At 37.4% G+C, this 15,661-nt stretch overlaps 1 protein-coding gene across 9 annotated transcripts in view; it reads left to right on the plus strand.

Annotated features, from left to right (window-relative positions):
* The first annotated feature begins 786 nt into the window (after positions 1–786).
* The window catches only part of FBXL18 (F-box and leucine rich repeat protein 18), a 74,410-nt gene continuing 59,535 nt past the window's right edge, over positions 787–15,661 (plus strand). For 4 of the 9 annotated variants that reach the window (XM_023497502.2, XM_012542836.3, XM_031940731.1 and 1 more), the window contains exon 1: positions 790–1,153. In XM_023497502.2, coding sequence (XP_023353270.1) covers positions 1,136–1,153 — 18 coding nt within the window. In that variant the 5' untranslated portion in view covers positions 790–1,135. Of the gene's footprint in view, positions 1,154–15,661 lie in introns of all 9 variants that reach the window. The other 5 variants (XM_031940745.1, XM_031940752.1, XM_031940736.1 and 2 more) reach the window with 3 other exon arrangements.

The following is a 15,661-nucleotide window of genomic DNA, read 5'->3' on the forward strand; positions in this document are numbered from 1 at the left end:
TTTGAGGAAATCTTTCCAGGCCTTTCTAAAATCAGCTTTCTCATTATTTTTTATAGAACAGTAATAATCCATTATCTTCGTATACCTCAACGCATTCAGCCATTCCCCAGTTGATGGGCTTCCCCTCACTTTCCAATTCTTTGCCCCTACAAAAAGAGCTGCTACCAGCATTTTTGCACGTGTGGGTCCTTTTCTTGGAAAGGGACTTTCACAAGTATTAACTTCCTTAGTTTTACAGCCCAGGATCTGAGGTTCAAAGAGAAGGAATTAGCAAGGTTCAGACAACTATACAATGTTTTAATCTTCGCATTCTCATTTTTACTAGTAAAGATGCTAAGAGATTTTGGAGAGAAATGCCCTTTGTCGATTAGCATCCTCTAAAGATCACTTCCGACACCGAGCCGTCACGCGGCTTTTCCTGGCTCTCCCCGCTATTACCCTGAGTTCTATGTACTTAGATGTACGCATGCTCTATAGAATGGCACCCCCTTGAGGGCAAGCATGGTTTTAATTTTGTTGTTTTGTAGCCCCAGGGCCTAGCGTGGTTCCTGGCACTGGACAAGTGTGTAATACTCGTTTATTGGTTGATTAATATGTCCCGTATGACTGACAGGGGAACTGACGAAACAGTGTTGATTGAGACTTATCCAGCTAAAAGACGCGTTAGCACCTTTTCCACATTTGTGGATGAGACTCAGGTTGGATTCGCAAACCTAGAGGGGTGTGTTTTAACTCCTCCTTTTAACCCGAGCGTGGCTTTGAGCACATAAATTGCGTCCAATCGACGTGCTCGCGCTCGTTTTGTGTACTTGCGCGCTCGTTTGGAAGCGGGGAAAGAGGAGGAAGAAATAGCGGCGGAAGGAGGGGGTGGGGTAGGTTAGCCCATTTGCCTCACTCAAGATGGCGACCGCGAGGAACTGCGCAAGAGGCCGGAGTGGCTTTCGGAAGTGACCTCATCTGGTCTGCGACGGAAGTGGCGGGGCAGCCCCGCCCCCGGCCGCCAGGGCCCTCAGTTGAGCAGCCGAAGCGCCGGGTTTGAGTGGCGCCGGCCGGGCTCGGGGAAGGTCCCGGCGTTGCAGACTCGGGTGGCTACTCGCCGGGCGGGTGGCGGCCGCGGCGGCCTCGGCTCCGCAACATGTCCAGCTCCGGAGAGGTACTACAACCCCAGGCGCCCTGCGCTCGTCTCAGTCTCCTGTGGGCCCGGCCGGCCCTTTCCCCGCTCCCTCTTCCCTCGGCTCCGGCCCCCGCGGGCCACTAGCTCCTAATTAAACTACCGCACTCCTCCCCCTTCCCTCTGACCATGCCCTGCCTCAGTGTCCGCATCTCACCGGGCGCCCCTCCATCCTCCCGTCAGCTTCATCTCCTGGTTCCTCCTACTCTGCAAGGATCTCTCACTCCGCCGCCGCCCCCCCCCCTTTCAGGGGCGGCAGGAAGCGCCCTGGGTTCGAGCCCTGGTTCTGCCACTAGCCCGCAGTGCGGGTTTCCGTAGCTCGGTTCCTTGGCACGGGGGGAAGAACAATGGCTCTGCAGTCCGAGTTCAAAGCCGGCCACCGACACTACCTTTCTGACCTTGCGCTAGGCAGCTTTCTTTCTGGACCCTCCTTTCCTTATTTATGAAACATAAGAGTTTGGATTAGGTGGCTTCTGACGTTATTATTGAGTTCTAGATCAGTGATCCTGTGTGCTCTTCTGTCTCAATTTCCTCATCCTTACAATGCTTCTCTCTCAGAGTCCTACCACATGTGGCATCTTTTGTCGCTGTGATGCTTTAGCTCACCTTCCTTTTCTATAGTCCTCTCTTTACTTATCCCTTAATTCTCATCTCAAATCTTGACCCTCTCAGGTCTCCCCTTTTTTGATGTTCCCTTTTCAGTGCTCCATTTCTTCCCTTCAATTCTTTATCCTTTTGCCTTTCTCCTGTAGCTCAAGAATCCTACTCTCATATTTCTTGAGTGTATTGACTTTCTTGTCAGTCTTTACATTCCTCCTTTAAAAAAAAATTATCTTCTGCCCCATCATTGCTGAAGCACCCTGATACAGTGGGAAGCCTGCTACATTTGGAAATGGAAGCCTTAAGTTAAAATCTCAGCTTTGCTGTTCCCTCATTGTGATAGTGGGCAAATCATTTAACTTCCATGGGCTTCAGTTTCCATTTTAGTAAAGTAAAGAGGTTAGACTAGATGACTTCTAAGGTTTCTTCCAGCTTTGTATCTGTGATTTTCATTCTCTTGTTCCAGGCCTTAATTTTCACTTAGGAGTCTGATTGTGTTGTTTGTAATCTACAAAAAGTAGATTTCTCCTCCAGAATATAAAATCATTCTCCATTCAACATAGATCTGGAGAGATCTGAAGGTGAATGAAGCTGACTTCTCTAGTTGAGTGCTGCTATTTTATCTTCTTCATGTTGCTGTACACATGAATGATGCTTGTTTTGCTCAGAATTGGACTGTTGTGGGTTATTGGCAGCGTCTCCTTCCTTACCATGCCAACAGACAACTTTTATGTGCCACATTGATAACATTTTGTGGTGGCTTATATCTAATATTATAAGGGAAAAAAAGTGCTTGTTATCCAGGTTGAAAGCTTCACTCCTAGGTTAAATTGAAAAGTTCCTTGAGAAGATTTGGATTTTCTTTGTTATTAATATCTTGGCAATTAGCACATTTTTACATTTTACATGTTTAGATAAACAAATTTTAAGTAAATTTGACCCTTACTGGAAAGTGTAGTTCGTCACTAATCTTGCTGCAATGATAGTGGAGAGTAGTAAAAAAAGAATAGATTGCCAAACATCATGCAGGTTAGTCTATCTACAAATTTAAATTTAACTGCTATTGTTATGAATTTGAGATCTTAATCTAGTGCCCACTGAATTACTAAAGGAACTGAATATTTTAGTTTCATAGTGCAATCAAGTACAAGAAGAATAATTTCAGAGGGTACTTGACCAACTTATCTAGAAGTGCTTATGATGAGTATAAGCAAAAAGACCATTGAAAAGATAATTGAGGCTTCATCACATAAGAATGAAGAAGTGGAGGATTTCTGCAAAGTACTTAAGAAAATCTTCCAAACCACATTAAAATATGCTCTCATATATGGCACCTGCAGTGTGAAGTTAGGCACAAAAAAGGATGGCAAAAGAAATGAAAAGTATAATTTGAGTTGAAGAAATATTAAGAGTCCAAAGGTACAAGCCCACCTACCATTTATGAATGCTATTTTCGTGAGGAATTACTGACATGGGAGCCATTTCAGATTCAGCTGTTTTTGTGCACTAATTTAGTTAGAAAAAAAGATTAAAATATTTTAATATGGAGAGTGAAAATGATGGAAGAATCAGGCTATTTCCTGTTTGGATAAAAGAATCATGGTATCGGTGAAAATGAGCAAGTTAAGAGAAGAGACATGTTTGAGAGAGAGTAGGAGTTATAAGAGATTCACTTAAGGTTTTGTTTACTTTGAGGTATTGGAGTGATGGTCAAAGGGGGGAGATGTTTAATAGATATAAATAAGGAGCTAGAGATGATAGTAAATGACTATATAAAAAGCTAGAGAGTGAAAAAGTTTTTTACTTGGGTTCAGAAAATTAAGTTCATAATTATGAATAGACTCTGCCTAACAACAGTTTTTCTTCGTGATAATGTCAAGTTTTATACAGTTTCATAAAGAGGTTTATACAGTCCTCAGCACCTAAATATTACAGCTTGTGGAGGTGTGCTCTTAACCTTTCTCTAGGTTGTGCCATCTTACCCCTAATCAGATCTTTTCCCAAACTGGATATGTGGACTCTGCCCTTGGAACTACCTTGTGCTATGATAGAGGGATATTTATTTTTCTAGCTCTTCGTCTCAGTTTCTAGCATTTTCCAGACTGTGTCTCCAAGGGATCCTTAAGCTGTCCCATCTTTATGTTGTCTTCTCCCATTAGAATGTAAATTTTTGAGGGCTGGCATTGTCATGGCATTTTGCTTAACCTAGTTTCCAAAATATAATAAGGGCTTCATAAATGTAGTATTTATGTATTGAGGTTTTACTTTTATATGGCAAACAAGAAAGCTAATACAGTTGTAGGCTGCATTCAGAGAGACTACTGTTCAGGAGGCTGTGGTCCCTATACTCTGTCCTTGTTAAAACATCTAGAATATAGCTTTTTTTTTTTTTTTTTTTTTTTTTTTTTTTTTTTAAAGAAAAGCCATTTTAAAAAGATATTGATAATTTGGAGTGTTTACAGTAGGATGACCAGAATGGTTAAGGGTTTTTAGAACACGTCTATGAGGATTGGCTAGAAGAACTGGGGGTGTTTATGTATGAGGATTGGCAAGAAGAACTGGGGGTGTTTATGTTGGATGAAAGGAGATAAAATTTGGCAGAGACTATAATAGCCATCTTCAAATATTTGAAGGGCTGTCAAGCAAGAGGAATGAGATTCATTATATTTGGTGTCATAGGGAAGAAGTTGGCACAATGATATAGAAGGTACAATATGACAAATTTAGATTTGATGTGAATAAAATTTCCTTATAATTAGACAAATCCAAAGTAGACTGCCTTAGGTATTTGTGAATTCCCTGTCATTGGAATTGTTACTGTAGAAGAAGCTGGCTGGCTGCTTTTCAAATATGTTATAGGGAATTTTTTGCTCAGGATAAGTTTGGAAAATAAGTTTATTTGCAAACCATTATATAAAAGGATGATTAAAATCTTATGAACACTCAATATTCAGATGAATCTGTGGTCTCATCTATTTGAATGTGTGCGGTCCTATGTGACACAGTGGGTCAGTCTCTGTCAGTCTCCAACATCTACATTAGGCAGCCTTCCTCACTTTCTCTTGATAAACAAAGATACCGTTGGAGTATTAAGGTTGTATTACTATTCTGTCTCACCCATGCCAGAGAGCTAGCCCATCTTTTCTTCCTAGCACATTTTCTTGATCATCTTCAAGATTCCTTGTTGGATACATGTTGCAACTTACACACCTACAGTGTGCCTCTCCAGTGCCTTCTCTGCGATACTCATTTTCAGTTCTTTAGAAACTGTTGTCTTCTATGTTTCCCAGCCGTTAAAAACCAAACCAAAACAAAGCTTTGGCAGACTTTGTTTTAAAAACAAAACAAAAAACAAAACAAAACAAAAAAAAAACCTTGGTCTCTCAAAGTCATTAAATAGATCATTAAATAAACTTTCTAGATTTCTGAAAGTAATTCAGCCTGTTCTCTTATCATAATCTGGTCATTTTGAAATTCTTAAATTTTGTTGGTCTTTTCATATGTGGATTGTCAAGCAAACTCATTCAGAAGGTTCCAGATCTTTCCCAAGAAGCTTAGCAGTGATTGCTGCTTCATTGGAATCAGATAAATTTCATATAGACAGGAGCATCTGGAGGATCTTCCTGATAAAACCAGCTTAAATTTAGATTGTTTTGAATCTCTTCCAGGAAGCTGTTGAGCACTTTTGAAGAGCATATAGCTCTCTTATTCTATGCTTTGCCTGATATTCATGACCAAAACTGAACAAAGGTATTTCAGTAATATTTTTTCAAGGAATGTTAAGTATGTATAGGGAGACATCTCATTGGAAGAGAGCTTTTTACTCTACTGAATCAAATGCTGTTTCAAATCAACAATAACTAGAGTGGGATTTGTGTAAAATGTGTGGTCGATTGTAGGATATTGCTTGCAAAAACCTGCCTGTTATCTGCTATTATCTTCATGGAAGAGAGATATCCTAGGGTGTGTGTGTGTGTGTGTGTGTGTGTGTGTGTGTGTGTCCGTGTCCGTGTCCTAAAGATTTTGCTCTTTCAGTTGCATAAATAGTAAGCATTTATTAACTGCTGCTGGTATTCTGGGAATACAAAGAGACGTTAAAGATGTCTCTTTGGTCTTTGCAAATCTTTTTCTTACTTTTCCCCCCTAAGTTTTTAGTAATTTTGTTCTTTAATCTGATTACATATAAATAGCTGATTCATTGATGATTTGGTCAGTAACAAGTCTTTTCCTGTCAAAAAGGTTTGGTGTTTTTTTTTTTTTTTTTTTTGGGGGGGGGTAGTGGTGATATATTCAGTGTTTGCCATGTCAAGCATCAGAATTCTTTTTTGAAAATAGTCGTGATGTAAAAGTGTAAGGCTTCTATAGCCTACAAGTTCTTGGCCTCTTTAATTCCTCCTTTGTGACCCATGCTTTCCAATGTGTTTCTCACCATCCTCACTTAATACCACTTCTGCATTGAAATCATTGAATATCAAAGTATGTATAATATTCTCACAAAATAATGGAAAGCATTGAAGGAAAAAATAAACCTGTAGAAGACTTGCTATAAGATTTATTATCTAATCCAAGTTGTTCCAGTTTTTATAGATAAAGTTGGAAAAAAATTTAATAAGAATGAAATGGAATAGATTTGCTAGTATTTTTGATAGTGAGTGACTTTTCACTGTAATGTCCAAATTAAGATTTTTAAGTCCTCAGTACTTTATGAAGAAGCTTTTTTAAAGGAAAAAAAAAAATAGGTTTCAAGAAAATGATGCTAAAAATTATGGCTGAACCTGATCAAATATACACTGAAGCAATTTACTTTGTGGGTGGGAGGAGGGTTTGATGAAATTTTTAAAGTGCTCAGGAATTGCTTTTTTTTTTTTTTTTTCTCTTTTGGAAGGTATATCAAAGAAGGGATTTTTCAAAGACAAAGAGGAGACAGGCTTTGCCTTCAAGGAGCTTACAATCTACTGGGTTGCAAAATATACATGGATGGGTAAATATAAACTGTTTTAAGCAGGGAAAGAGTATTAATAAGAGGGAAGGTAATCTAAGAATACTTTAAGAAGGTAACACCCTAGCTGTTCTTCAGAGAAGATAAGTATTTAGTCATGTGAAGTTGAGGGAGTCCACTCTAAGCTTGGAGAATGTTATGAGCAAATGTGTAGAGATATGAGATGGAATGTTGAGTTTGGGGAACAGTTAGTAGTCCAGTTTGACTAGAATGTAGAGGTGAGTAATATGAACTAAAGGTAGGTTGGAGCCAGATTGTAGATTTCCTTAAATGCCAGGCTAAGGAGTTTCTTGTTTTCATTTTTGAGACAGTAGGAATCCTCTGAAAATTTTTGAGCATGGGAATGATGTGTTCTATACCTTAGACTATTTGGGCAGCTATTTGTAGGGTAAATGGAGAGTACAGAGACTGAAAGCAGAGAGACCAATTAAGAGGAAGAATCCAGAAGGACAGGAAAAATCACAACTAGTATGATTTCCAAAATTAACAGACAGAGCAAATAGTAGCAAGTACAACTCCTTAAACTTCCTTTTTCATCTCTATATTAGCAAACATTTATATTTGCTTTAAGATTTGCAAACTACTTTAGAAATATTATCTCATTTGATCTTCACAACAACTCTATGAAGTAGATGCTATTATTTTCTTTTATAGATGAAGATACTGAGGCTTGGTTTAAGTGACTTGTCAATTATTCAATCAGTAAACATTTATTAAGCATCTACTACAAGACAGCCAGACCCACCAGCAGATTATTGGAATAATCAAGACATGAGGTAATGAGCACCTGGCCTTGAGTGGTGGTAGTGTCAGAAGAGAGAAGGGGACATCTGAGAGATGTTGCAAAGAGGAAATTGACAGGCCTTGGCAACAACTTGGATATAGGGGATAAGAGATAGTTCTTCTAGGTTGTGAATCTAAGGGGCTGGGCGGATGATTGTTACCCTGTACTGTAATAGGGAAAGCAAGAATCAAGGGAAGGGTTTAATTGGAAAGTTAGGTTCTGTTTTATACATATTAATTTTAAGATGTCTACTGGACATCCATTCTGAAATGTTTGAAAGGCAGTTGGAAAAGGGAGATTGGGGCAGGAAAGATAGATTTGAGAATCATCAGCATAGAGATGATAATTAATACATGGAAATGGATGAAATCACCTACTGTGGAAGAAGAAAGGGATACCTGTGGTTAAAAGGGCATGATCTGGAGGAGGATCAAGCAAAGGAGACTAAGAAGGAATGGTGAGAAAAACCAGGAGAGAATTTTGTCATGAGGACCTAGACAGAAGAAAGTATTAAGGAGGAAGTGATGATCGACAGAGTCAAAGGCTGCAGAGAAGTCAAGGAGAATGAGGATTGAGAGGAGGCAGTTGAATTTGGCAACTAAGAGCATCAGTAACTTTGGAGAGAACAGTTTTGATAGAAATGATAAGATCAAAAGCCAGATTATAAAAGATTAAGAGAATGAGAAGAAAGAAAATGGAGGCACTTCTTATATAGATGGCCTTTTCCAGTTTACTAAAAACAGCAGAAAATATGGTAGGATAACAAGAATGGCAGGATCAAGTGAGGGATTTTTTTTAGATAGGAGAGACTTGGGCTTGTTTGTAAGCAGTAGGAAATTTGCCAGTAGAAAGGGATAGATTAAATATAAGTGAAGGAATGAGGATGACAAAGGACAATCTGTTGGAGGAGACAGGATGGAGTGGGATCACTTAAACTTGTTAGCAGAGTTAACCGCTTAACTACCCCAACTAGTATGATTTCCAAAATTAGCAGACAGAGCAAATAGTAGCAAGTACAACTCCTTAAACTTCCCTTTTCATTTCTATATTAGCAAATATTTATATTTGCTTTAAGATTTGCAAATTACTTTAGAAATATTATCTCATGGGGAGTAAAGCCACCTCATTATGTGAGAGAGGGATGAAAAAAAAGATAGTGGCAGAAGGTGCCTGAATGAGAGGAGATGAAGAAGAAGGGAGAAGGAGGAATTGACACTGAATGATCTCAATTTTTTCTGTAATATATGAGGCAAGGCTCTCAGCTGTGAAGGGTGGAGGGTAGGGAAACATTGGGAAGTTTGAGGAGAAATGAGGTTAGAAAGAGCCACTTTGAAAAATGGGATAGTGAATTAATAAGGGAAGTCTAGTAGCAGCAGTGAATACTCATTTGAGGTTATATAACATAGAATTATGTAAGGGACTGAATCAGAGTGAGTGTCTGAGGTAGAATTTGAAGCCACCTCTACCTGACTCTATCAGTGCTCTCTCTACTATGCTGAATTATTTAAGTAAGTAATCTATATGAGTATTGAAGATAGTCTATATATTGAAGGTATTCTATATATTAGAGATAAAACTATAGATGTAGAATTGGAAGGGACCTTAGAGGTCATTGAGACCACTTCCTTATTTTACAGGTGAGGAAACAGAAGCCCAGAGAAGTTAGGTAACTTGCCTGGGATACCACACCTGATAAGTGTCTGAGGTAGGATTTAAATCCAAATCTTCCTATCTGTAACACCAGTGCCCTGTCTATGATGCCAAGACATATATGAAAATAATCTCCACAAGTATTGAAGGTATCCTTGATGAAAATAATGAGAATGGACCAGACATTTTTATGGATATTTCTTCCATAGCAAACTCTTCTCTTCCTTGAAAGGTAGAGAACTTGAGATTTTTTGGTCTATTATTATTCACCTTTTAATTGGTGATATGGGGCTGGAGTTTAGGAGAGAGACTAAGACTGAATAACTAAATCTGGAAGTTGTTGCATAGAGATTAGTGAACCCTATAGCAGTGGAAGAGATCACCAAATGAGAAAGTGTGTTGGGAAAAGAAAAGAGGATGTAATACAACCTTTGGGTTTACCCATAAGTATAATGTAGATGAAGATCCAGTAGAGGAACTTGGCAAGGAATGGCACAGGTGGAGGAGAATATGAGAAAACAGTGTCACAAAAGTCGGAGAGGAGAGTGTATCCAGGGAGAGAAAATAGTCAACAATGCTTCAGAGGTCAAGAAGAATAAGGATTGAGGAAAAAGACATTAGATTTGGCAGTTAAGAGAGTAGCTTTGATGTTTGATTGGTAGATATTTTGTTGCAAAGAATTTTTAAGGTGGCATTTTGTATTACTGAATCAATTGCTTTTTAAAAAAACAAACAGTAAGTTCAGTGGGGTTTATATTTTCTATTTCTAAGTGAGTTAGGGGACAATTAAGATTATCACTGTTGCCTTTTAAACTAAGGGGCAGACAGTTTCCCCCCCCATTTCCTTACCATTTTATTGTCTTTCAGATATTCTATAAATGAATCTGGTAGTTAGTGTGATATAGTGGAAGGCATCCTGCATTTGGAATCAAAGAACCTGAGGTCATGGTTTTACAATTGAACTACCTATGTGACTTTTGACCTTCTGGGTATCAATTTCTCATTTGTAAAATGAGGAGATTGGATTAGTTGATCTCTAGAGTTACTTCCAGTTTTAAATCTTGATTTTGTGATTCCTCCACACCCTCACCATTGGGTTGCCTTTAGCATGTATACCTTCTGTATACACTTTGTTTAGTTGGGCTACTTTTCCCATCTTTGTTCCCAATAGTTCAAGAGTTCTTAACTTGGGTGTCCATGAACTTATTTATTTATTTTTTTGGATAAGGCAATTGGGGTTAAGTGATTTGCCCAGGGTCACACCACTGGGAAGTGTTAAGTGTTTGAGGTCAAATTTGAACTCAGGTCCTCCTGACTTCAGGGCTGTTGCTCTATCCACTGTGCCACCTAGCAGCCCTAAACTTAACTAAAATTTTTTTCTATTTATTATTAAATTATTAAATAATTAAGTATTATTAAATAAAATTTATTACTTATTATTAAATTATTATTAAAAATAATAAAAAAAATTGAAAACTTTGAACTCAGATCCTCTTGACTCAGGGCTGGTGCTCTATCCACTACACCTCTTAGCAACCCCTAAACTTAATTTTTTTTTAAATAAAATTTTATTTATTATTAAGTTATTATTATTATTAAATAAAAATAATAAAAATATTTTGAAAACTTTGAAGTCAGGTCCTCCTGTATCTACTGCGCCACCTAGCTGCCCCTAAACTTATTTTTTAAAATAATTTTTTATTTATTATTACATTATTAATTAATTATTGTTAAATATGATTAAATAAAAAAATAATAAAGATATTTTGAAAACTTTCAAATTAATTGATTTCCTTTGTAATTCCATATATTTTATGTATTTAAAAATATTATTCTGAGGAGGAGATTCACTAGACTACTAAAAGTCCATGTCTTTCTGTCTCTCTCTCTCTCTCTCTCTCTCTCTCTCTCTCTCTCTCTCTCACACACGTTAAGAACCTTTGCCTGAGTGCAGTGTCTGCCTCTTCTTTAAACATACCTGGGATTGTGCTATCTAGTCCAACTGTGCTGACTCTGTTACCCCGATGAGAAAATAAATAAATAAGGCTTGTTAAAAGTTTTACTGATCTTTTCCATTTTGTTTGTTGTCAACCTCACCTGTCCTTGAAATGGCTTTGCTTGATTCTCTTGTCAAACTTTCTTAAAATTGATTTTTCCCTCTACTGCTTCTTTCTGTTTTATACTACTACTCATATCTTCCATTATTCTTTTCTTGAAGATTTTATAAGTGAGTTTGTATTCTAAACCGGGGCTGCTTCTGGGTTTTTTTTTTTTTCCCTTAATAGTATTTTATTTTTGTGAATACACATAAAGATAGTTTTTATTATTCACTTTTGTAAGATTTTTGAGTTTCAGTTTTTTCTCCCTCCTTCCAAAGACCACAATCAAATATGTTATAAATGTGCAATACTTTAAACATATTTCCATATTAGTCATATTGTGAAAGAAAAAATCAGAACTAAAGGAAAAAACCATGAGAAAAAAAGACACCCCCTGCCCACCCCCAAAAAAGTAAAAATAGTATGCTTTGATCTGCATTCAGTCTCTATAGTTTTCTTTCTGGCATTTTCTATACCAAATGTATTGGAATTGTTTTAGATCACTATAGTGCTTTAAAGAACTAAGTCTATCATAATTGATTATCACGTAATCTTGCTGTTTCTGTATACAGTGTTCTGGTTCTGCTTACATTACTCAGCATCAATTCATGTAAGTCTTAAGAGGTTTTTCCTGAAATCATCCTGCTGGTCATTTCTTATAGAACAATAATATTCCATTACATTCTTATACCACAGCTTATTCAGTCATTCTCCAGTGATGGGCATCTATTCGATTTCCAATTCGTTGCTGCCATAAAAAGAGCTGCTACAAACATTTTTGCAGATGTGGGTCCTGTCCCCTCTTTTACTATCTCCTTGGGATACAGACCCAGACACTGCTGGATCACAGGGTATTCAGAGTTTTAATAGCCTGTTGGGCATATAAACTGGGGCTTCTTAAATTTTTTCCTTTTGTGACCCCTTTTTGCCCCAAAAATTTTTATGTGACTCCAGGTATATAAGTATGTAAAATAGGTATATAAATCAAACATTTGCCCTTAATAAATCACACTTTTGCAACCCCCACATTCAGTTGTGAAAAGTAGTTTGTGAAGTAGTTTGAAGAAGCTAGATTCTAAACTACTGTTGTTTTTGCTTATCACTTCTCATCATTTGGCAAGTATATTAAGTGTTTGCTGAGTAAGATATTTATCCTTTCATTTATCTGCAAGTTCTTCCTTCTTTCAGTTTAGAGAAAAAAGCTCTATTGAAGATTTAATTTGTCCAAAAGTAGATCCACTTGGCATTGGACAAAACTCTCACATTTAGCATATCAACAGCTAAGATTTTAGACAGCTAAGTACTTTGTGAATCTTAGCATCTTTTGCCCTCTTTTTTGCCACTCTTCTACCATAGAAGTAGAAAAAGCATGTTTAGGACTAAGGCCAGTGTTATGTTTTGTTTCATAGATAGCCCTAGTCAAAGAATTCATTGCTAAGTTACCAGTTAACAGGTAGTGAATCTTTCATCTTAGCTAGATTGATTCTTGGAAAACAAACTTGGTGTATTTCAGAGACCATATTTTTATTGTAATTAATAATGATGAAGATATAAGATTTTTTAAGAGATAAAACAATAAAGAAAACGTTTGGTCTGTTGATTATTGTTATTGTGGAGCATAAAACAGAGTGATATGCTCACTAGAATTGTTCTCCAGTGTCTTGGAGGAGGATATCCTGTGTAAAATCCAACTCAAAGAAGGCTTCCCTTAGAGAAGGTGATATTTGCACTTCTTTTGTGGATGACATTCTCATTTGTTAATTTATTTATTTATTTTTATTATAGATTTTTATTGACAGAACATATGCATGGGTAATTTTTCAACATTGACCCTTGCAAACACTTCCGTTCCACCTTTTCCCTTCCTTCCCTCCACCCCCTTCCCTAGATGGCAGGCAGTCTCGTACTTGTTAAATATGTTAAGGTATATCTTAAATATAATATATGTGTACATATTTATACAGTTCTCTTGTTGCACAAGAAAAATCAGATTTAGAAAGGTAAAAATAACTTGGGAAGAAAAACAAAAATGCAAGCAGTCCACACTCGTTTCCCAGTGTTCTTTCGCTGGATATAGCTGGTTCTGTTCATCACTGATCAGTTGGAACGGAATTGGATCCTCTCATTGCTGAAGATAGCCACTTCCATCAGAATTGATCCTCATATAGTATTGTTGTTGAAGTGTATAATGAACTCCTCGTTCTGCTCATTTCACTTAGCATCAGTTCATGTAAATCTCTGTGGATGACATTCTTATAGCATCAAGTCTCTAATACATTCAAAAACCTCCTGATGAGATCCATAATCATTAAAAAGAGTTCGGCGTTAACTATCCACCGAGGAAAAACAAAATGGATGAAAAATGTGTAGTTGAATGAGGAGGTAGACATTGAGTTGAGATCGGAGTTGAATAGAAGTAGGAGCAGAGATTGTATTTGGGATATTTTGCAGTTATTTTGGTTAAACCCATACTGTTCCCTGACACATGAGCCTTTCTCTTTAACACCAATATTCTGGTTGTGTTTTATAGCTTCCAATCATGCAACATGACAACCTCATAAAAACTGTAATTTCAAAAAACAGTGGAAAGATGGGTGATGAAAGGCTATTGATCTTTACCAGTTATAACTTGAATGCAATAAATGTTGTAAAAGTCATAAAAATCAAGTAGGTGGGCTGGTCACAAACCAGGATTAACGATAACAGGCAAGTAATAGCCAAAGTGTTATGCTGGTGCTGCCAGAGAATTAAAAGATCTAAAGATAAGTCTCCAGGGTGTTGGATAGATGCGTCTCTAGTGGACTTGTAGGAGGTCATTGGTTAAAATCTGTTAAAATGAGAAGAGATGAGTAGGATGCAATATATTAATGCAGATTAAGTACTCACGTTATTCATTGATTCTTTGAAGTATTTTCACCCATGGCTTTTTAGAAAAGATCACTCTGTAAGTCTGTGATTTCTGTGTGGTGAAGCAGGAAGAAAAGCACTTTCTCATAGGCAGAATGAACCCCCCTCCTATTCCCCGCCTCCCCCACTTGTTCAGAAGCCTGGTGAATGTGCTATCATGAATCCAAGAAGAAGAAACTTGGATCAAAGCAATTCTTTACTATTAGTAGACAAACATCTGAACATGCTGGACCAATTGATGACAAGATTACCATTGTAGAGGAAGATAGCACCAAACACATCTGGTACTAATGTGAATATCTAAGACTAATCCAGACTTAGATGTAGGACATTGTAGCAGCCATTTTACTTTTGAGACAGTTCTTTTTGTATTTGGATACTATATGCTTGAATGCATCAGGGAATACTTGCTGGAGAATGGAAACGGCAATGGATTACCTTGACAAGTGACAAAATAATTCTAGATTTATTATAGAAGGACTGGTAAATTGTGGTGTTTAAAAAAAACAAAAAACTAGGTAGAATATATTAGGGAAATATGAACAGAGGAACTTGGAGAATTCCTTGTGTTTTCACCCTGTTTCCAGGAGTTTCATTTTGTTGACAGTATTTTTTTTATGAATGTTGAATGCTTACTGTTGTCTTATTTTAAAAAGACCAGATCTTGACCTGCGAATGCCTATTCTTAAAATATAAATTAAACTAGCAGAGCACACATGGACATATATTCACAGAGGTATTTTGGCAAACATTTGAAATTTTTCTTTTTTTCTTCCTTCTCTCTAGCCTTCCCTCCCTCTCTTCTTTCCTTCCTCCCTCCTTTCCTTCTTTCCTCCCTCCCTCCCTACCTTCTTCTCTTCCCTTTTTCCTCCCTCACTTCTTCCCTTCCTTTCTTCCTCCCTCTTTTCTTTCCTTCTCTCCTTCCCTCCCTCCCTCCCTTCCTCCTTCCCTTCCTTCCTTCCTTTCTTTCTTCCATCTTTCTTTCCATCCCTTCCTTCCTCCCTCCCTCCCTCCTTCTCTCCCTCCTTCCCTTCCTTTCTTTCTAAATGGGGCAGGAAAATGAAGGAAGTCATAGTATAGAAAGAGGCTAGCAAAGTAGGGTATAGGAATGTTTTGTCTGATGGCTATTTTAAAGAGTGTGTTGCATTACACTTGAGGTATAAATAGCTGCTACCCTCTACTTACCACTTTCTTAGGGGTATCTTTGATGCTCACAAAGGATATATAAAATTTTCATTGATATTTGTTATAGTCTTTGGAATTTAAGAGCAGGACAATATAGAATGTTAGGTTTGAAATCGACATTTCACAATTTTTATCAAATCCTTTAGCTTCCATTTTGGTTTCCTTTTTTGAAAAATGATTATACTTGTTTGCACTGATGGAAATGTGTGTGAGGAATATTCATGGAAATTCATTTCTAGGGCTGCTCTGTTCTGCTGTCATGCAAA

This window comes from Sarcophilus harrisii, chromosome 1 (assembly GCF_902635505.1).
Source record: "Sarcophilus harrisii chromosome 1, mSarHar1.11, whole genome shotgun sequence".
NCBI lineage: Eukaryota > Metazoa > Chordata > Mammalia > Dasyuromorphia > Dasyuridae > Sarcophilus > Sarcophilus harrisii.